This window comes from Stegastes partitus, unplaced genomic scaffold (assembly GCF_000690725.1).
Source record: "Stegastes partitus isolate 25-593 unplaced genomic scaffold, Stegastes_partitus-1.0.2 Scaffold308, whole genome shotgun sequence".
Taxonomy (NCBI): domain Eukaryota; kingdom Metazoa; phylum Chordata; class Actinopteri; family Pomacentridae; genus Stegastes; species Stegastes partitus.
Genome location: NW_007578039.1, coordinates 327278 through 349167, shown reverse-complemented (window position 1 = coordinate 349167; position 21890 = coordinate 327278). Strand labels below are relative to the sequence as shown.

Sequence of the window (21890 nt, the reverse complement as noted above, 5' to 3'; positions counted from 1 at the left end):
TAAAGGTAGCATTTTAGTTTATTTAACAGATAATTTAAGTCAAAGAGGAAACAAGAAATTACATAACACCGTGAGTAAGAACAAGAAGCTGTAAGACAAATTGATGAGTTTATGAATGTTTGCATGAAATAAAAACTCATCATACAAACACAGCTCATTTTCCCAAGTTGATTAATGTTAATCTCCCACACAAACAAGATGAAGGTAGGCTCACACTTGTAATTAGCATAGATAATGACTACATGTCTTCAGCTGGAGCAGCTGGAGTGCATTTATTACGAGATTGGCACTGGAAGATGAGGCTGAGCAGACTATAAGCACTCCTCGTGTATTCTGGCAGGCTATACTACTGCCTTCTATTTGCAGCCATTTTGGCCTCCAAGTCTTCCACTACTTTCTGTAGCAGCCGAGCATCCAAGTGAAAATAGATGTATAATTCCCTTTCCAGCCTGAGGAGGGCATTGCGATCCAGCTGGGAACGCTTGGCTTTAACTTCCCCCAGGATTTCTTGCATTACTTGCTGCAAACTCTGCAGCTGTGACTCTGCTTCCATAAGCTTCGCTGTCAGCTCCTGCACAGACAGAAGGAAGGATGAGAAAAAGAGAAAGAAAGAAATAGAGCACACGTATGAAACTATGAGCTGCTTGACCTGCGTAAATGACAGCTTTAAAACATCGAATATAACTGGTTATGCAAGTAAGGTCATTTTTCAAGTTAATTATGGAACCTAAAATATTTCTTTTTGTATATTTATCACATTACTGACAGAATGTATCAAAATTAAACTCTACACATGAATGTAAATTTCTAAAGCTTCTTGCATTCAAAATTTAATCCACACAGGTTACCGGCTACATTTCTTTTTATGTAATTTGATGCAATGACACAAAAAGAAACATGGACCCATAAAACACATTTATAGACAAATAGTAACATTGCATGGAAATTTCAATTCACCTGATTATTAAAGTTTGCAGAAAAAGACAGTCATGTCAATGTACATCACAAACTCTACACTGGGATTTAAACTAAGACACGATCTATTAATCAATTACCCGATTAAAGTCTGTGTCAACAGAACTTCACTCCGATAGTGGCCGATGACTCAGCAGCTTTCACCAGTCACAGGGTAAAATACAATGCTGTTTTGCAATGTCATTGTGTCCTCAAGATCATTTCATATTCTTATGCAAGCAGAAAAATACTGCTATCATCATTTGATGCAAAACCTCATGTCATGCAGGACAACAGCTCCACCTGACAGTCATTTATTGTGCAGTACCTTAGCAACCTTCGTACCTTCGTGCAGTACCTTATATAGACAACGTGTCATATTAAGTGCTTGACACTGTCATGCATTTGAAAAAAGTGCACATGAAAATAATGTTGTGCAACCAGCTCCCCTCACCAAAAGTGATAAGCAATTTAAAAATTAACTGACTCACATTAAGAGTAAAGGGCACGTGTTGTAGCTGATCAAGATGACTACGCAAAAAACAAAAAGAAACACACCCACCTGTGCATTTGGGCAAAGGAGCTCCTGGTCAGTGATGGCCGTTGGACGTACCTGCGGGCCTAAAACCAGCTGCTGGAGCTCTGTGTACATGGCTTTATGGAGCACCTCACAGTCACCATAAAGACGAGCTGCTGTGTAGCATTGCTCACGGCAGGCACCAGCCAGCGCATCTCGGGTCAGCTGGAGGTTGCTTGCCAGATCGCGAGCAGCCTGGTCCAATGCATCATATGTCCGAAATGGCTCTGATCGACCATGGTCTGAATCATGGTCAAGTATTTGGAGCAGTCTGAAGAAAGGATTGGATATAGCACTGAGTTACGTGAACACTGACTTAAGTGATTTATGCAAGGACATGTCATAAGTGCAAAGCCATGAACATAATGCCACATTATTGCTATTGTGAGGGTGTAATCCTGATTTGATTTTGCCAACATTTCCACGTCACCTTAGAACCACCAGGTTAAAGTGAATGAGCAAATGAACCAGCTGATCAGTTGAGTAACATTTTGGCATTTATGTTGTTTTGCCTTTCCTTTCTGATCCATAATAATAAAAAGCATAAACAATTTGACTTTCATGAGGTGTACTCACATAACAACATTTGACATCTGTAAAATATGGACTTCTAACATGCTGAGGAAAAGCTCATGTTATAAAAAAAGCTTTAAAACACAGAGGTACACATAGTCAAATCATTTTACCTGCTGAACGCTGCATCCTTGCAGGTAATGATAGGATTGGGTCTCGGGTTGATTGCCAGGTCAGGGTGTGCCAGAGATTCGATCCTTAAAGATGCCTGTTCGCTTTCCTTCATCAGTCTGCTGGAAACTTCTCCCAGCTGCTTCTGACATGTCCCCCACCTCCTCAACTCCATCTCTTGAGCCAGGAGGACCAAGTCAAAGGAAGCTTTTTGCCGGAGTAAGTAGTCACGTACCTATGCAGAAAGATTTACATTTCATTTTAGTATGATCGTTTTAGCTGATTCTCATTTCCACAATGTCGTGCAATCAGATGGCATTAGTGGCTCTATGTCTCTCATAAAGCTTACATCATACCTACAAAGCATGCAGCTGTTGAAAGATGCAAGACAAAACCAGACAGTTTGTATCTTATTACAGTATTTTAGAGAAAGACATCTGAATACTCCCTTGCTCTGTTAGTGCTGTTTGACATTTGACCCTGACATCTTACTTGTCTATGAGCAAAAAAAAAACAAACCCTATCTTTATCTTACAATTTAATAAATACTATTTATCACTGTAATTGTCTCAGAGAAATTGGTGGGGTAAGCTACTTACCTGATCCTGTCTGGAGGTGTAGTAGTCCTGCCTGGCCAGTTGTAGAGCCAGGTCTCCCCTCACAACTGGCACATTAAGCAATCGAGCTGACTCCCTAAGAGCAGCACGTACTGGTCCATGAAGCAAAGCTTCCAGCTCAGCCTCCACAGCCTGTAGTTCCTTTCTGGACACCACTTCACGCACATGCAGTGAAGAGGAGGTGGAAATGCTCTAGTGGAGTGAGCAGAGAGATATGAGAGTGCTTTAGAGACTAAGTCAGAACAATACACCTCCAGAATGATGATGATGTTCACAGCGGACACAAAAATAAACCATATGTATGCTTTACCTTGGTATGAGAAGACTTTTCTGAGAGCCAGTCCAATCCAGCTATGACACTCTTCTCTTCTGACATGGCCTGCATCAGTTGGTGCTGAGCCACAATATGAGACCACTGGAGTCTGGCCATCTCCGTCCTCCTGCGCTCCATCACGCACTCCTCTCCCTTTCTACCCTCATGGCCATTCTCCTTCTCTTCTCTGTCTTCACTGTCTTCACAGGAACTGAGGTCAAGAACCTGGAGGCGCTCAGAGCAAGAAGTCTCAACAATGTCTGAAATACCCTGGAAAAATTGCCTCTGAGTAAAGGCAGCCAGTGTTTTAGTGTTGAGCTCCTCTTGATGTAAGAAGGGATCCAAACACATCTGAGAGAGGAGGACAGTGGGCCCTTGGGTGACAGAGGTGTTTGACTGGACCACTGGTTCAGCTTTATCTTTTAGTTTGGCTTCTGGCTGAACTGGGAGATATGAAGCAAGCTTGCTTACTTCATCAGCTAAGGTTTGTAACAATGTGTTGGTGTCAGCATTCTCAGCTCCAACAGTAGCACTGGCCTCCTTGAGCCTACATGCAGTGCTCTCCATCTCTGCAGTGAGTCGAAGATCAACATCTGCACGCGAGGTGGCCACAACCTGCAGCCTGTTATAGCGCCGTTGCTTCAGCTCTTTTTCTTTATGAAGGGCCTGGAGTTCTGCCTCCAAATCCTCTATGGCCAGATCCCCCTCTGCTGCGAACACTGATGGTGAAGAAGAAGAGGGCCCGAAGATGCTTGCACCGCTCCCATCTGAATGTCCAATAGTTTTAAGGACCTCGCCCAAGGCTGTCTCATCCAGAATTGGTTTGCCGGACTTCTGTAGCTCCTGAAAAGCACGTGCTTCTTCCGTGGTGATGACATTGCCCCGGTTGAGGGTCCGACAGACAAAGCGCAAGAAGTGTAGGTTCTCCGGGGCACAATCAAACAGCCAATCGAATTCTGAGGCCTTCAGTGATGATGCACCGGGGTAACCTAGACGACCCAGGGCCTCCACAAACTGCCCACCGTCTAACATGTCTAACCTGTGTCGCTCCTTACTCTGTGCTAGTGAGTCATGCAGTAGCACAATGTCGAATAAGGAGGATTAAGTAGAAGGCAAACAGAGTAAGAGAAGATACAGCAAAGCAAAACTCTGACCTTATGTGTTCTGAATAAATGTATAAAGATATGTGCATGCCCACAACAGCTATACAAATAATAACAAAGGCTCCAAAAAAAAAAAAAAGCTCTGATTAACGAAAGTTAACTTTAACTACATAAGATGGCTTTTTTCTTACATTTTAATTCTATCAACCTTATATCTTTTCATACCAAAAATGATCTTTTTAAAAATAAACTTCCATGTGTGCGAACTGTGAACTGTAAACTCAAGTAATAAAATATGCACAATGTAATGCAAATATAAAAATACTCCTGTCATCATCTGCCCTTGCAATAACTCCTCTGAACATCAATGGGCTGAAGGATTTAGGTCAGCTACGTAAATGTGATGCCTCCCAAAGAAACTGTACAATCTGTTATGTAAGTTTATGAAGTTAAGCACTACTTCAGTTTTAAGCTTGTAAAAGATTAAGGTGGTGAAGCCTTATCACATCAGATATCAAAGGTGTAAATGCCAAAAGTTTGTAAAACTACTGATAAGATTGTTTAAACTCTTGGCGAGACGTGCTGGAAAATGTACGAGGTGTGGCTACTAAATAATGACACTGAGCGGATGTTAGTCGAATCACGTAGTATGCACTGACCAACCCCTGTAAGCTTTCATCTGCTTGAATTATTTATAAAGTGTCATTATTTAACAATTACACCTCGTATGTAGAAATTTGCAGACTTTACCATTTGCTTAATGCACTGTTTCAAATTGCGATTTGAAATCAATTAACTGTTAAGAGGAATGTTTCTACACTAAACACCTGCAAACAGTTGCCATTATCTCCGTAAATACATTCTGATTAATGTATTGTAGGTGACATGTACTTCGGCTAAAAAGTGAACAGAAACTGGGCGTTTCTTCACTGGGAAGCTTCATAAGACATTGCTGTGTTTAGCATCCAAACAAATTCATGACAAATAGCTAGCAAGTTAGCTAAAACAAAGTTGCACACTCGCCAGTTAATGGCTATGAGGTACAGCTGACCTGGTAAGCACTGTGGCTTTTGTCATGTTATGCGATGTTCTGTGTGTTATTTTGCCAATAAAAGCCAAACTGCTCATACTTACAATTATATTCAAAGTCTCCGTTTTGTTAGCATTCCGTCCTAGCTGGTCGTCTGCTCGCGCCAAACATCCAAACTGCAGTCTCCGTCATCACGCAGGGCCAACGCGAAGCTTTCCGTTACGTAAGCATCTGCGCGACACTGTCATCCAATCAGACTTAGCAATAGTATCTCATGTCCCGCCCCCGCTCCTCACACACTTTTATCAAGCTACCCGCTTCTGTCTTCAGCGTTTTCACGACTTCTGCCATTGCTTTGTGAGGAGAGACCGCTGGTAAGACATGTGGATAGAGTTTATAGAGCTCTTTATGGAGCAACATCATCAACTGAACTACAATAAGAAATATTTTTTAGTAGCAAATCAAGGATTAGGAAGTATAGCAGTCAATAGCAGAGAGTTACTTCTCATTTTCAATTTGAGGCAGGTTGTTTTTTTGAACCAACTTGAAATATTATCCATAGACTGTATCCATAGTGTATGGTGTTAGTTAGCTGATAGTTTTATTTACATATGTTTGCGTACTACCTGTTCATTGTATGTATTAAGAACAGAACAGGACATTAGACAGACATTTAATACAAAGAAAATATCAGCTGATTGGTATGATTGTAACAATTTGCTTCATCGTGGTTTTTCATATGTATATACTTGTCTGTGTGCAAACTTGTGTGCATTCCTCTTAAATGACAAGGCAAGATAATACAACCCGGAGGCAAGCTATCAGTTTAACTCCTACAGCGACGATAAACAAGGGTTTTCATTATAAAGTGAAAACATCTGAATTTGTTTGATCCACAACACAAGTTATTTTTACGTGCTTAATGTTCAGCTTAACTGTCTTCAGTTTTTAAGACTCACAGGTCAATTCTGCTTAAGGAAGTAACTTTGCTTCCTATTTTGTTTGTAACACATCTCTCACAGCTGCCACAAACTGAGGAATCATGGTTCAAGCTAAGAAATGGACAATGGTCAAGCACTTCGATGGCTTCCCAAAGAACAGCGACTTTAAGATCGAGGTGGAGGAGCTGCCTGAGCCCAAGGATGGACGTAAGATGACTTAGTTTTTTTTAACTGGCAGGAGCATTACACACATTTTTTTTCCTTTAACGTTAAATACCAGGCACTTAAAATGAGTGCACACTTAAACAGTACGAATTTGTTTTCAGAGGTGCTTTTGGAAGCCGTGTTTCTCAGTGTTGATCCGTACATGAGGTGAGTAGAGACTAAGATCACACATCTTAAAAACGTATGGGATTATTATTAATGATATATTAATCATATTTTATATTTGATTATTATATTCACTTGTTAATTAAGCTGAAAGCATATCTTAAACACACTGTGATGCATTGTTGGTTTCACCAGGCCGTTCAGCAAGTTTGCCATGAAGGAAGGAGATGTGATGATTGGAACTCAAGTGGCCAAGTAAGGAACACAAACACACAAGAAATGTCTTTTATCTGTCAGGCTGTACCGTACATGTCTGACGTTATCCGAAGCAGAACACAGTCTTCACCTGCTAATAATTACTGAAGTCTTTGATTCAGGAGGAGAAAATGACTCTGAAACATTCTTGGCTTCCCATTCAGATGCGTAATCTGTTTCAGTAGGATTGTTTTTGTTGATAAATATGCAGAAAAAAATCACTCACTTCCCAAAGAACTTCAAAAGAAATAGTTTTGAAGCCACATGTTGTGTGTTTTCTTCACTTTCTAGTTTGCAAAACCCATCTGCCGCATGGTTTGACATGCAGTTGTCATGGTTACCAAACCACACATAAACATCTGCGCAGACATGTTCAGAGAAGGATGATAATACCCTGCTTTGCACAATAATTTGTGTCTGATGTGTTTTTATGTAATAGAGTTTAATTAGATGGTTACACATTCTTAAAATCAATGACTGTGGAATCCCGTACTTTGTGGTAAGGACCACAATCTATGAAGACGAAAATATTTTTCATTCTAAAAGTTGAAAAGTTGCATGTAGTGAATCACACATCACTGAAATTTACACTTGTGCCATATTTGTGCAATTTAAGCTTCAAGTTTCGTCATCACACATGTGTAAGTTGTTAGTCGGAGCAGGATTTTCAAACTAACTGTGAAATTACAAATTCTGTTTGCAGGTACATGCCTTATTAAACTCACATTTCTGGTGAGCTCTGAGAAATTTCCCATTTCCTGTTAAAGAATGTAAACGTCATCTTTCTACTTACATCCACGACATGTAGTGACCAAAAACACAGTTTTGAAATGAGAAGGCTTCCAATAACCTGAAGCAGCAGCAGGTGAGAAACACTAGACTGACAGATGACTTTTCTTCCTGTGTTTTCCTGTAGAGTCATCCAAAGTAAAAACAAAGCGTTTCCTGTGGGCAGCCACGTTGTGGGTGATTGTGGCTGGAGAACCCACAGCATCTGCGATGGCAAGGGTCTCACTCCCATCATTTCTGACTGGCCTAAAGATCTCTCCCTGTCACTGGCTCTGGGTACGATCGGCATGCCGGGGTAAGACAGATGTGAAGCTCTATCTGTTAGTAGCAGAGCTGACAGAGGGGTGGACTGAAGCTGGTTTGACAGAGCCAGATATTTTTTTTTTTTTGCGTAAACTGCCTCAACAAAATGTTAAACCCCAAGCAGAGATAGCGGGCATTATGATGGCGGTAATTACCTTTCTTTGTAAACCCTGCATCAGGTTCACAGCGTGCTCCCATAAACGGGGGCATCTGAAGCTTTGTTTGACTCTTCTTCTGCATAAAATAGACCAATCACGTTCCACCTACTTCAGCCTCAAGGAAAAAGGTGGTTTCTTGGAGAGCTATAATAAATATAAACATTTATTATGGTAAAAAGCATCACTGTTGCTTCAAATAAGGCAAGAGAAATGCCGTTAGAAAATAGTCACGTGCGTTTATACATGTGCTTTACCACTGTGCTCTTAAACTTTAAACTTCACCTGTCCCATAAAACAGAACAGATACGTGGAAATCTTTTTTTTTTAATTTGAAGTGAAATTGATGTAGTTGAATCTCCCTTCCTAATCCATCTTATGGATATCTGGCAGTCAAACTTCCAGAAGCATTTTCTACGCGACTAGTGGCTGTTCAGGCTTTTCCAACATCTGGATGGATAAGACTATAATCTGTTTTTTATTTCCCTGTTATTGTTTGAAGCCAGTAAAAAGGACATTAGATTGCTTCGTGTGAGGGAACAGACATTAGTCTTCTCTTTTCTCTTGAGTAAATAAACTTGGAAGGCTTTAAAGTACTAATGACCTTCTTATGGAAGCAATTATGAGGAGTTTACATTGTGAAGGCCTCACAGGCTCCAGTGGAAGAAGTATTCTGATCTAGGACTTTAGATACAAGAACCAACTCTACAGCATAGAAATTACAATTAAAAGTCACACATCTGAATTTATATTTAGGTAGAAATAGAAAAGTGTTAGAATTAAAATATGCTTAAAGTGCCAAATGTGAAAGTATCATTATGCTGAAAGGTATTTCAGAATATCGTATGTAATTGGAATATAATTACTGATGCATTATTGTGTTCATCACTTTAATATTGGAACTAGTAAAGTTGCCTTCTTGGAGTCTATCTGCTGGACAAACAATACAGTGTTGTGTTCATCTATAATATTAAATCATTTGTTGATTATATTTTCTACAATAAAACTAAAAAAGTAAAGATATTGAACAAATGAAAGGGAATAAAAAGTAAAATATTTGCCTCTGAATTGTAGTGGAGTAGAAGTACAAAGTATCAGAAAGTAAAATTACTCAATTGAAGTACAAGAAGTCAAAATTCTACAAATACTTGAGTAAATGTTGCTTTTCATTGCTGGTTTTGGAAGCTGGATTCAAGTCTTTCTCCCCCTCCGTAGGCTGACTGCTGTGTACGGCCTAGAAGAAGTCTTGGGGCTCAAGGAGGGCGAGACCCTGCTGGTGAACGCTGCTGCCGGGGCAGTGGGCACCGTGGTGGGACAGATCGCCAAGATCAAGGGCTGCAAGGTGGTGGGTTCAGCAGGGTCTGACACCAAAGTGGCCTACCTCAAAGAGCTGGGATTCGACGCGGCTTTCAACTACAAAACAGTGGGTTCTCTGGAGGAGGCTCTGAAGAAGGCTTCTCCAGAGGGATATGACTGCTTCTTTGAAAATGTAAGCAGTGCTGGTGTACTTCCAAGTCTACTTTAGCACTGCTTATTTGGTTTTTGACATTATTTTTTGTATAGTTTTTGCTTAGCATAAGTGTAACAATCTGTACTGGTTCTGTTTTGATTGGAGGTGGGAGGCCCTTCTTCAGCTGTTGCTTTGGAACAAATGAAGAACTTTGGAAGGATAGCTGTGTGTGGATCTATCTCCATGTACAATGACACTGCACCCCAGACAGGTATCTGCCTCCCTACTTTCCTTTTCTTTATAAATAGTTCTGATAAGTTTATCCCTTTAAGTTAATACCTGCTTGTGAGAAACACAGAAAAATGCAGTTAAGATAGTTTTCCACTAGAGGGCGACATTGCATTGCTCAATTTCTATAACAGATGTACAGCAGACAATCATTTTTTTCATTAGTTTGTTTCCTGTGACTCCCACTGAAAGCTACTTTGGATTTGATTTTAACCATCTCTCTCTCTCAGGGCCGTGCTCCCACCTGACCATGATCTTAAAACAGATTAAGATGGAGGGCTTCATGCAAAGTCGGTGGCAGCATAAGCATGAAGAAACCACCAAGAGACTGATGGCTTGGGTGAAAGAGGTTTGTGACTAAAGTTTGCTATGATGCTGGCCCAAATTCAGAATTTTATTTGTATTTTGTATTAAAGATTTAAACTTCCCTTAGTAGGATTACCCATGTTTCTGTTTCAGTGTAATTATTGTGATGTATTTATTCTGCATCTGCAGGGCAAACTGAAGTATCGGGAGCACATCACAAAAGGCTTTGAAAACATGCCAGCTGCTTTTATCGGGTTGCTGAAGGGAGAAAACATCGGAAAGGCTATCATCGCGGTCTGAAGTGAAACGCTGGTTCAGTGCAGAAGAATGGCGATTACTAACAACTGACATGATTCATACACGAAGGAAGGAGCAATAGACATACAACTAATCAAACAGTTTCATTATAAGCTCTTCATGGAGCTTTTGTAATCACAACGAAACTGGAAATGAAAGGAGCAATAAGGCGACTCTGGGCACTAATCTTACAGAAACTGAAAGTAATAATTAATAGTAAGCTTCATAGCAATGAATGGCATATACATTTTGAAATGTAAGCAGCAGCTCCTGCATTTGTTAAGACATTTTGACAGTTTGGATAGTACCAATATTGCCGTTGTTCAGGAGAGACCAGAAGGAAAAAACTCTAGTTGGATGACACAAGGCTGCTATTGTTTTGCCAGCAAGTACCTGAATGACCAGTTTGGATCTGTTGCTGATGCATTTCAGCATTACTCACTGCAATGTACTTTACCATGTAAATTGTGTCTACGGCAAGCTTTTGTTTGGCTAATAAAAGTGTTCTTTTTTTTAAGCTGAAAGGATATCTTTCACATGCGTGTTGGGCTTTATGTTGCAGACTGTGGTTATCCATGCTGAGTGAATCTGATGTAAATGAATACATGTTCTGCTTTTTAAAAAATGAGGAAACAAGGGGAAAAAAACTTCTGAAGATGAGTGCTTCTTTCACTCCTGAAATGGGTGGAGTTGAGATAATAGAGCAAGCACTGTAAACCTGCTGCTGCCAATTGCAGCTTTTTCTTTGATCAAGAAATCGGCTGTATTTTTAGACGCCCATTTGAATTTCATAAGGTTGTGGCGGTTCTGAGAGCCAGCTCCATGGTTACGTAGGTGGCCGTGGGTCTGTTATTGTTTGTAGCCCAGGAGGATATTGTACGGTTTAAACACCTTTAAGCAGAAGTCTAAGAGTTTGCATACCTATAGCACTGGGATCTTTTTATGCTGGACAGGCCCACTTTATATTTGCCAGTACAAAACTATTCAGTGGAAATTAAACCACATTATCAGTCTCAGAGGAACACACGATGATTGATGATTGAGTGATCAAATGATTGCAGGTTTATGTAAACATTTAACCATATATTATAGTGAGTATATATATGTGTGTGTGTGTGTGTGTGTGTGTTTCTGTTTCTGTACCAAAGTGCACAAGATTTTTCCCCCCTTAAATTTTCTAAAAGCATCAAAAGGATGTATAATAAAGTAATAATAAAGTAATGATGAAGCAATGAGGGATTCCTTAGTATCTACTCAATATTTTGTATTACAACTTGTGGTGCACGAAACCAGTAACTAATGTTTAGGCTATATCGCCATCATCATCATCATCATTATTATTGTTATTATTGTTATTACTGTTATTATTATTATTATTATTATTGTATAGCAATCATTCCTAATTTATTCCTTGGTAACCCATTTAAAATTTGCATCCTTTTTGTAAATGTTACCTACTGTATTTAAGTATATAATCTTTAATATTATGGTTTAAGGTTTAAAACACGGATTTACCGACAGGCAGAAAAAACTAGCGTGATGACGCAATGACGTACGGGACGTTGCCTGGCGGTAGTACAGCACTGAAATTTGAGCTGCGCTGACTCAGTCGTTTACGGTAAACCCAGAATTTGTCATGTCATTGTGACTCAAATCCCTCTTTACCGTCTTGCCCTGCAGGTACAGAAACCAAAACTATACTTTGACATAAAAAATATCATACGAAATAGTGTGTTAGATTATGAAAGCACTAATAACCGATAATTGCTAAAGTACTTTTGGCAATTACCGTACTTGTTTGTATATGTTTTTGAATTATCTTTTTAAATAATGTTAATTCATTTTAAAGGTTACAAAAATAGGTGAAACCAACATGACAGTTCTACCCTCTTGCAAAATCTCGATGTGTTGCTGCATCAATCAATGGCAACGCCCAACAGCGTTAAGGTAGAAATAAAAGTCGTTGTAAACTTTCAAAATAAAGGTATATGTTGATGAACACCGTAGGAGGCTTCATGTGGAATATAATCTCATTATTAAATATAGGTGAATTGTTTACAAACTAACAATGCAGTTGAAGCTACTTTCACAGTCGCTGTGTACAGTTCTTGTTTCTATTCACAAGCTCAACAATAATTGACTCTTATTTTGACAATGACCGCCGGAAGTTTGGCCTCCACCGGGGTTAGCTTGACGCAGCAGCGATAAAAACGCGCCGTGTTTGTTGAATCCAGGGCATTCTGAGACTTAGCTGCACGTTGTTATTCTTCCAGGCGCCGTCATCATCAACAACAGTCACCATGGTTCACGAAGTGGAAAGTATGGTAAGTTGTATTTTATTTATGTTGTCGCTAAAGATGTTTTTAGCTAAACCGCTCCATACTTCCACTGGGGCAGCCGCGCGCTCCTTCTTCTTTCCCCCTCTCGTGACATCATTCTCCATGTTAGTGGAGCCCATTTTTGAACATTTTTTCCTTTTTTCCGTTTGTTTTTTTAAGCTTTAGCTCACTTAAAAGTCCGACGTTAGCTTAAAAAAATGTAACATGACATGTATCCAAAATACAGCAACACGCTGCTGCTTTGATCAGCGTTACGTCTGCGGTTGAATGAGCATGAATACATCGATAACGGGCACCATGTGTGATGCGGCTTTTGGACTTTGCCGTCTTGTAGCAGGGAGAGCACTTTGTGAATACAAACTTCAGCTGTAGCGGGGTGCCAGAATAGTTTTTTTAATTCAAATAACACTACTCAGTTGTAAAGGAAGCTGCGTTTCTGTCTTAACGGAGCGCGAACAGATGCTAAAGGACTGGTAGTTAGCACCTGTAACGGCTAGTGGCTAATGCGGGACAACAGCAGGCCACGAGCGCCCGCTGGGTGTTTCTGGGCGTCTGGGTGGGGACGGGAAGGTGCTTTCAGTTTCTGAGCACATTAGTGAGGCAAATATAGTATTTGGGTGCACACACATTTGGCATGGATGTCCTTACAAGTAACCGATTAGCTGACTCCCAATATTGCTAAGCAAAAATCATTCTTTCTAGCTGAAAACCGCCAGTTTACGTCCGTGATTACACACAAAATAACTTTTTAAATAAGTGAGAAACTCATGGGTGGATCAACAGAGGACTTCTTGGATGGAGTAAACTCGAGCTGCACCTATTTTCATTCTCCTATTTTTATTTTTTTAAAACTAAACAACTAGTTGCTTAGTCTAAATGATGTCAGAAAATAGCTTAGAAATGTCGATCAGTGTTCCCAAACTGACTTCCTTTTAATGTCTTGTTTCATCCACAACCCAAAGATATTGTTTACTGCCGTAGTAGAGGCAATAAACCAGAAAGTGTTTACATTTGAGAGGCTGGAATCAGAGATTTTAGACTTTTTCCCTTTTAAAGTGACAAACATATAAGCTGATTTATCATATAAATCATCTATTAATGTTTAAAGCTTGTTTGTGATAAAGCCTGATTCTATTACACTGAAGTCTAGCAAACAGAAAGTAAAAGATTTCAGTTTACATCTGCACTGTCAGCAACCACTGACCCAAAGGCGATGATCACGAAGCAAACGGATCAGTCCCTAAAGCAAACTGCATTTTAACAGTGTTGCTTTTCAAACTACAGTAACTCAGTTTATGTTACGAGTGAACAAAAACATGGTACAAATGTTTTTTCCCTCCACTTTTTGTAGGCCGACTTCAACAAATGTCTGCAGGAAGCTGGAGACAAGCTGGTGGTGGTGGACTTCACAGCCACGTGGTGTGGCCCCTGCAAACAGATCGGCCCAGAGTTTGTTGTAAGTGGATAATTGCAGCATTAAAGTCTTGTCAGACCTGTAGGTTATGATGAATTTCTGTGAAGGGAGGGAACACGCTTCTATATTGGATGGATAACTGAAGAGGATAAAAGCTAGGCTAGATGATGGGCAAAAAACATGCCCCTTCTAAGCTGGAATAGATAGATAGATAGATAGATAGATAGATAGATAGATAGAGCTTTATTGATCTATCTGTCTAGAGATGTATCGATTACTTTCAGAAATCTGTGTATACAAGGTGTTGTGTTTTTCTAGAAACAGTAGTAGCAGCGTCTGTGAATGAAATGTTTTTAGTCTGTCAGTTGTTCCGAAGGAGCCTTTTTTTCCTGAGTTGCTCAAAGGCGGCAGCATCGGTTCGGGGAGAGAGCATGTTGCTGAGGCAACCTTTTGTCTCACTGTTTCCACCTTGAGTGGGAAATGCCTGCTTCACTGAGAGTTTTGATAGCTCTGTGTAACTTAAATGATTGAACCATAGTTAGATTTGTAGATTTTTTTTCCCCCCTCCTCCTTGTAAACTCATTTTCACTCAGGAACAGACACGCATCAGTATATTGTGTCATCATTGTACTCATCCATAATGCTCACTGACTGACTCTCTTGCAGAAATTGGCAGGATTGCCTGAAAACGCTAACGTGGTTTTCCTGAAGGTGGACGTGGATGAGGCTGAGGTGTGTTGCTCTTCTTTTTTTAAATGCATTTTTATTTCCTTGTAACTCTGGACAATCAGGAAGTTTAAGTTTGTGAAGGGGACTGTGGTGTTGCCTTTGATGATGGGGGTTGCCGTGCCATTAATACTCAAAGCAATGTCAACTATTCATGAAATCCATTTCACCAGGCCTCCAGGAACCACAGTGGGCTCATGTGATAAGTGAGAGTGCAAAGTTTTTTCTGTGTCAGTGCCACAGCATAGTAAAACATTACTTGGTATTATTTCTTGTATTGAAACTTAAGGCATAACAAAAGCAAATGAATAATTGACAAACCCTGAACATGACCTGCATTGTTGAAGAACACTTGGAGCTTATTGTAGGATGACTGGCTGACACGGTGGCCTGTTGTAACCACATGTGGTAAACCTCTGACACATATTCTGGCACAAGGACTGCAATCATGTTGTATAATGTAGGTTTTGGTCCAATTCAGGTATTTTCTGTGAACATGAACCTTTGATGCCCCATTTGATGAATGATTATCAGTTCGTGTGCCGACTATTTTCAAAGTTGTATGAATGCTAAAGTTGTGAAAATGCCACTCAGGGTTTTACAGAGCACAGAACTTGTTTATTAGACCATCACTCTAAAATCCTACCATCTTCAACTTGGAGTAAATTACAAGAAAATCAGCAGCTGCAAGTATCAAATACTGGATTCATAGTCCAAAGGGAAAAGAATTCTCCAAACTTTGAATTTAAAGAAGCCTGAGCTTTAAGAACCAGATCTACAGAGTTTCTTAGAGTTTTGCAGGTGGTTTTAAGGTTCCAGGTTAGTCTGAGTTTGACCCGTCTTAGGTTTCCAACTGAAACAAGTAAAAAAATGCCTCTTGGACCAGATCCCAGCTTCGCCCTGTAACCGTCTCTGCAAACAGTCGCTGTCTATGTGGTACATAGACAGCTCCTTAAACAAACACAACTTGCAGTTCAGCAAAGTGGAACAAATTTGAAGCAGGCCCACACTTCAGACACACCACAAGTTGGTCATGTGTAGCTGTATTTAACAAAAGCTGGTAAAACTTATTGAAGTTGCTCTGCTGCTTACTTGAGGCTCATTTTGCTTGTTTTAGTCATTGTACACTGTATGACTTTACACACGTTCTGGTCTCTTTGGCTCGTGCACACCATCACTAGACTCACGTTAGCCAGAGCAGTGTTGATGACTCAGTCCATCCATCTGACCGTTGCTCTCTTTGCTCTTCGCAGGACGTGAGCGCTCAGTGCGGAATCAAATGCATGCCCACATTCTACTTTTACAAGAACGGAAAAAAGGTACGTCAAAATATACTGAAAAGATGGAAGCATCAGCTCACTAAGTTGCTCGTTCAGCAGAGTGGGAGTACAGTTGGGATTAATCTGAGGTGAATTCACGTCGTCTACTTTTGGCCTCCACCTACTTCTGAGGGAACATCTGAGGTTTCTGTTGCTCAGTGATTAACTACATTCACAGCTGGCTCACAGTCAGTTCAGAGCTGGAAACGATGAGCTATATGCAAAACCGGTCGGTGCATCAAAGGAGGGATACCGTTTGTGGTTTTAAAGAGAAATTCTGGCATTCACCTGGTGTAGTGAGGCATTATTTGGCATCTAACTGTATGTGATCTAAGCTACTCCCTCCTGCAGCTGCATTACTAGTTTAGAAGACTTTCTTCTTGCGTAACTGACTTTGCTTCTTAAGCCTCCTGTTTTCTGATAGCATATCATCATATCAACATCTATGTGACTATATGACCGTCTTGTCTTTCAGGTGGACGAGTTCTCCGGTGCTAACCCACAAACCCTGAAAGAGAAAGTGGAAGCTCTGAGATAATGAGTCCCATCGACCAATCCGCTCGCACCCACGCTGTACAAAACTACAATAGAAGCTGTTACCCTCCTGTACATGCCCAAGAAGGAATTCCAGTTTCCCTTTCATTTCCAATAACTATCAGGTCTTGTGTCCCGCGCAGGCAATAATTTATTCCACTCATCACGTAAGGGTGACATAGTCCTGTTAGTTCAGTGTGTAGTGTCTTAACAGCGGGCTGAAATCTAATTCCAACTGGACGACCACTTTTAATTCTGTCTTGAGTAATCTGCTTTATTCCTGACAACTCCTCAACTTCTTTGTACGTTATGTATTCAAAAAGGTGGATTTAATAAAATGCTAAATTCCAGAAACTTCACCGTGTCGCTGGTAAAAATTTCCTGAATCTGATCAAAAGAGAGCAAGTAACAGTATTTTATGCTTTAATAAAAATGTGAGAATAGTTTACACATATACATTGGACCATCACATCAATAGTTTTTACACATCGTACAAGTATATAGCAGCATATGTTTAATACTGTTGAGTCTCTATATGAAAAAATACAGCTTTATTTTACAAAATGGTTCTTGCGTTGCCTTTGCAGAGAGATGAGTGAATGGTTTACAAGTGTGTCAGTTAACTATACAAGAATTCCCTTCATAAGATGATTCACATGGAGCAGAGTGGAACCTTTTAGAAGTGATAGTATACTGATTTCCTCTTCCTGCAAAGAGAAAGAAGAAAGGGTTGTGTTTAGTCCTGTCAAAGCTGTTTAAACGGGAGTCAGTTTTTGAGTCACAACTGTGGTTCACAGTAACTCCTCTTCCCTGTTGATGATGAAGAAATGCATTTCAAAACAGTCTCTTGAGAGGAAATGTTGCTACACGTCGCCCGTCAACACAGGGTTCTCTGTTACCATCAATTATAAAGAAAAATGACTAATATGAGACGGTGCGTTGTCCCTGTAAACACTCCGTGGCATTCCCAGGTTGTGGATTGAAACGGGGATCTTTCTATACATTATCTCCCTTTTTGTTTTCTTTGAGGAAGCGTTGCAGGAGGTTATTATTTCACAAAACATGGTTTCAGGCGTTGCTTTGTTCTCATGTCAACATCCTCATGCTGAGCTGGAAACCCGTTTTGACACATTCGCACGAAGTAGAAGCACATTGAAGGATCTTAACTTTAACGTGTGGAATAATCGTGATTGAGCAGACGAGATGTACTCGAGTCACAACTTTGGGAAACCCCGACTGTTAGACACGCCTCCACTGGCCTGGAGGGCAAATTATCTCACGTGTCATTCAGAAGATAGTCTGGGTTAGTGGGTTAAAACCACGCTAGGGACAGATGGGAAGTTTGCCATATTTGTCATACAGGGCTACGCAGCATAAAGAAGGCTTCTTTTTTTCCCCCAAAAAATGTTATGTATTTTTCCAAAGGGAGTGTAGCACCCTCTGTTAATTTCTAACTGGAGGCTCTTGGTGGTGACTCATACGAAACCTTTGGACTTCTCGTAAGCCTTATTTGTTCAGTTCTAGAGAAGAGTGGGCAGCAGAGGCATCCTGCAGCATGCTGGACTGCAGTGTGCAGAATGGAAGCATCTCACATTACTACGGTTTTAAATCTCCAGTAAGTGTTTTACCGTAACCAACAGCCTCTGAAGAGGTCATTTCAACTCCTTGTGGCTGTTTACACGTCATCAGGTCGAAATGTGAGGAAATCCCTGCAAAACTGTTCCCATCAGACTCAGCTGCACTTTGTGTTTAGTGCTAAGAGGAAGACGCCAACACTTGAATGGCTGCACTTGCTAAACATGTTAGGAATTCTAGTGTAAGCATGCAGACCTGCTAAAATTAGCGTTTCGTTGACAATATCGTTGTGTCTGAGCACAGCGTCACATAGCTGCTGGCATGAGTGTAGTAAAAAACCATTCATCATCACAAAGGCGGAGTTGTTCTTTTTAAAACACAACAACAACAGTCACCTTGTGGCCTTTAAACAAATTAACTCACTGAAAACTGTTCCTAGTTTTGGAAACAGTTAAAGACACTATTATTAATTTTATAAACACACTTAGCTCCATAAAACTATGAATTTATAAACAATTAATTACCCTTTTCTACTATTTTTTAACTGTTAGCATACAATAAAACTGTAGAACTTAAAGACTCCATGCAGTAAAAATGATGTTTTCTACTTTTTTAACCTGTGTTTTTTATATGCTAGAAGGCACATGATGAGAAAATAAGCAGTCCACATCATTTTCATCTTTAAACTGCAGTGTACTGATGCCACTTTCAAAAACACAGATTCAGACTTCCGGGGTTTCATCTGTCACAAACCTAAGGAAGCAATCCTGTCAGGGATCTGCAGGGTGGGGCTTTTTGCACCATTACTCTTCCTCAGAATCAGTTTCTGGTTCGAACATGTGTGGATGAATTATTCCATTTCTACAACTTGCCATTGTGTCTCAAGAAGTAATTCTATAGTGTTTCAGCAGTCACAGGTGAGCTGATGCGCTCGAGCTGCAGTAGAGTGGCAGATATTTTAGAGATTTGCACATTGCAGAGGAAGCATCGGAGTTACACACAAGGCATTTTCATTTTTAGTAAAAGTTTTTCAGTTTTGGAAGGACCTCTTTGTGTTTCGGGTGTGTGTGTGTGTGTGTGTGTGTGTGTGTGTGTGTGTGTNGTGTGTGTGTGTGTGTGTGTGTGTGTGTGTGTGTGTGTGTTTCTAATCACCTGGAGCAGTCGTGTCCACTCCAACCTGACGTGCAGCTACATCTGTTCGGCCTGATGCATCTGCCTCCATTCAGGCAGGGAGACGAACACACAGCTGTGGACGAGTCAGGCACAAACACATCAGCACAGTCACTACTAGTTCTTTGGCTCTGGTACATTTATTGTTTTGAGAGGGAAGATATGCTGTGTGTCTTGTTTTAACGATCAGGTAGGTAATGCCCATTGGCTGGGCAATGAGGAAATTATGAAGCTCTTTAACGAAAACGGTTGATGATTGCAGATTGCAGCACTTCTCACCAACTAAAAACATTTACAAGGAAACAAAACCTTGTTGACTCATGACACAAAGATGTCAGAGTGCCTCTCTTTCTTTCTTGATTGAGAATATGAGAATATAAGATAACATATTTTAGCGCATAGAGCAGCAATAAAAACGAATGTGCCATTATTTACTAAATTACCAACAAAACTCTCACTTATAATTAGGTTACCAAATAAATAAAAAAGTTATATATACAAGTACAGAAAGAAAGAAATCCTCCTGGGTTAGTGCCATTAGAGTGATGATGATGATATACTGAGATAATGGGAACTCTGTTAGGGCTTACTCACACATGTACCAGCCCAAACATGCGAACGCTTCAGTGACTCACACATGAACTCACCACTGTGACAGCGCGTTCCCGTCCACCCGGTGGGACACTCGCACTGGTAGGGTGCCACGCAGCGCCCTCCGTTCAGGCACGGCAGGATGCAGATGGCTGTTATTAAAGAAGGCAGAGCAGAGACCAGTGGATGAGGAAGTTATTTGAGCTCATCAAACTCGTCTCCCTTTGTTGAAATCCAAAACATTTTAATTAGCTGTGGCATCAATTTCCTTGCGCCCACAGGCCTGAGGCAAGCTGGTTTTTGTGCTGATGATACACCTGGAGTTTCAAGAAGACGTGTCCAAAGAGCATCACCCCAAAGGTTATATTTTAAAGTCTGTGGTCTGTTTTGAAATTGTTTAGTCTGACAAATAGTAAAAAAAAAAAAACAAAGTACTCAATTTACAATTATGTAAAACAATGAAAAGCAAAAAAATCCCCACATTTAAGAAGCTGGAACGAGAGAACTTTGGTATTTAAAGTCAATGACAAACTAGTTAAACCCAAGCAGGTAATTGATTGTTTAACCGTTTATCACTTAATTGACAAACCATTTAAGAAGCCTTGAGCCACTCTGTTTTATTTGAAACCAAATGCTTCCCTTCTTTAGTATATTTAATAGAACTAACAGTCTGCAGCCATGTTAGCAGCTCTACAAGGCAGCACCAGATAACGCTGCTCAGAGCTAAATTAAATTAACTTACTCACAGTGACAGGGATAACAAATTGATGACTGGCTGTTATTACATTCACCATGTCCAGCATCTCACTTTCATGTGCTAGCATGCCAGTATTTGGTAAGTTTGACTAAACACAGTACAACTAAGGCTGACAGTGTTATTAGATTTGCAGGCTGTTGACCTTCGTTGTGATTCAGTTCCAATTCTTTATTCAGAGCAGGAAACAAAACACCTATAAAATGTTTGCGTTGAAGCAGAAACAACTCTTTCATTTTCAGCAGAAAACAACCTCGTCCCTCTGCCTCCGACTCTCTTTGTGCACCATTGTCTGGTAAAACCTGCTTAGCCAGCTGATTCAGTTCCTGGTGTCCGTGAGTTGAAGCACACTAAAGATAACATTCTGGTTGTTCATTTTGTGACACTGTGATACGGAGTTCTTTTAGACAGGTGAAACACTTACGCTCCTCACAAAGTCGACCCATCCAGCCCTCGGGGCAGGAGCAGGTGTTGGGCCGCTGACACACTCCTCCGTTCTGACACTGCAGCCAACACACCGCTGGGGAAGATGGCACAAACACACAAAACAAGACAGAATACATTAAGACTGGAGAAACACAGTTTACACTCTGCCTGTGTGAAAACACACCGAATACAGACAAGAGGCGACTGGACAGATTTGATCTTCTTCCAGTGACATAACGATAGAAAACAAAACTTTTAGGTTTCACACTCTTTCTCTGTCGCAGAATGTGAGATGTAGGTCTTTGACATGTAGCCTCATGCAAACGTTTAAACACAGAACTGACATTTCCCCAGTTCAAATTATCATGACACGAACAGAAACACCCTACAGGCAGACAGGAGAATGCACAAAAAGCCGTTTGGGAAAGGCTAGCCTGGACCCAGCCCTCGGTTTCATATACAAAACAGTGACTTCTCTTTTTCTGTGTCAAGTACAGATAACAATGGGTCCAACACATACCAAACGCCCACACAAACAAACAGGGGGAATATTTGTTAGTCTGGAAGTCATCTGACAGACCCCCTCCAAAATTAGTTTGCTTCATTACAAAACAAATGGGAGCTTTTTTTAAATATCATCAGTCTGTGAT

At 40.5% G+C, this 21890-nt stretch overlaps 4 protein-coding genes across 6 annotated transcripts in view; 2 read left to right on the top strand and 2 right to left on the bottom strand.

Annotated features, from left to right (window-relative positions):
• Positions 1 to 5454, bottom strand: haus3 (HAUS augmin-like complex, subunit 3). Of its 3 annotated transcripts, none has more exons than XM_008283384.1 (6): positions 5383 to 5454; positions 3143 to 4206; positions 2815 to 3024; positions 2218 to 2450; positions 1517 to 1802; positions 1 to 571 (listed from the first exon to the last, which is right to left on the bottom strand). In XM_008283384.1, the coding sequence occupies exons 2-6, from the start codon at positions 4175 to 4177 to the stop codon at positions 347 to 349; spliced, it is 1989 nt and encodes a 662-aa protein (XP_008281606.1). In that variant the 5' UTR covers positions 4178 to 4206; positions 5383 to 5454; the 3' UTR covers positions 1 to 346. The 3 variants fall into 3 exon arrangements, with proteins under 3 accessions (XP_008281606.1, XP_008281607.1, XP_008281605.1); XM_008283385.1 differs by having other exon boundaries at positions 3143 to 4201; positions 5383 to 5442; XM_008283383.1 differs by lacking the exon at positions 5383 to 5454 and having other exon boundaries at positions 3143 to 4607.
• Positions 5455 to 5564: 110 nt separating this feature from the next.
• On the top strand, positions 5565 to 10919 carry LOC103358419 (prostaglandin reductase 1). The gene is made up of 9 exons (XM_008283382.1): positions 5565 to 5652; positions 6301 to 6426; positions 6546 to 6591; positions 6745 to 6804; positions 7721 to 7888; positions 9267 to 9540; positions 9667 to 9772; positions 10020 to 10138; positions 10285 to 10919. The coding sequence occupies exons 2-9, from the start codon at positions 6321 to 6323 to the stop codon at positions 10393 to 10395; spliced, it is 990 nt and encodes a 329-aa protein (XP_008281604.1). The 5' UTR covers positions 5565 to 5652; positions 6301 to 6320; the 3' UTR covers positions 10396 to 10919.
• Positions 10920 to 12625: 1706 nt separating this feature from the next.
• txnb (thioredoxin b) lies at positions 12626 to 17078 on the top strand. The gene is made up of 5 exons (XM_008283379.1): positions 12626 to 12716; positions 14083 to 14187; positions 14812 to 14877; positions 16125 to 16190; positions 16666 to 17078. Exons 1-5 carry the CDS (start codon positions 12693 to 12695, stop codon positions 16726 to 16728), a joined length of 324 nt encoding a protein of 107 aa, XP_008281601.1. The 5' UTR covers positions 12626 to 12692; the 3' UTR covers positions 16729 to 17078.
• A 52-nt stretch (positions 17079 to 17130) lies between these two features.
• svep1 (sushi, von Willebrand factor type A, EGF and pentraxin domain containing 1) overlaps positions 17131 to 21890 on the bottom strand; it is a 97685-nt gene continuing 92925 nt past the window's right edge. The window contains exons 46-49 of the mRNA XM_008283380.1: positions 21239 to 21334; positions 20117 to 20212; positions 19452 to 19545; positions 17131 to 17431 (exon numbers count right to left, since the gene is read on the bottom strand). Of these exons, the coding sequence (XP_008281602.1) occupies positions 17401 to 17431; positions 19452 to 19545; positions 20117 to 20212; positions 21239 to 21334 (317 nt within the window). The 3' untranslated portion in view covers positions 17131 to 17400. The remainder of the gene's footprint in view (positions 17432 to 19451; positions 19546 to 20116; positions 20213 to 21238; positions 21335 to 21890) is intronic.

Coding starts and splice junctions, on each gene's coding strand:
- LOC103358419 (XM_008283382.1), top strand. CDS start 6,321: ATGGTTCAAGCTAAGAAATGGACAATGGTCAAGCACTTCGATGGCTTC. Junction 6,592..6,744: donor AGTGTTGATCCGTACATGAG/GTGAGTAGAGAC, acceptor TGGTTTCACCAG/GCCGTTCAGCAAGTTTGCCA. Junction 10,139..10,284: donor TGATGGCTTGGGTGAAAGAG/GTTTGTGACTAA, acceptor CTGCATCTGCAG/GGCAAACTGAAGTATCGGGA.
- txnb (XM_008283379.1), top strand. CDS start 12,693: ATGGTTCACGAAGTGGAAAGTATG. Junction 14,878..16,124: donor TGGACGTGGATGAGGCTGAG/GTGTGTTGCTCT, acceptor TGCTCTTCGCAG/GACGTGAGCGCTCAGTGCGG. Junction 16,191..16,665: donor TTTACAAGAACGGAAAAAAG/GTACGTCAAAAT, acceptor CTTGTCTTTCAG/GTGGACGAGTTCTCCGGTGC.
- haus3 (XM_008283384.1), bottom strand. CDS start 4,177: ATGTTAGACGGTGGGCAGTTTGTGGAGGCCCTGGGTCGTCTAGGTTAC. Junction 3,025..3,142: donor AAAAGTCTTCTCATACCAAG/GTAAAGCATACA, acceptor TCACTCCACTAG/AGCATTTCCACCTCCTCTTC. Junction 572..1,516: donor TCCTTTGCCCAAATGCACAG/GTGGGTGTGTTT, acceptor CTGTCTGTGCAG/GAGCTGACAGCGAAGCTTAT.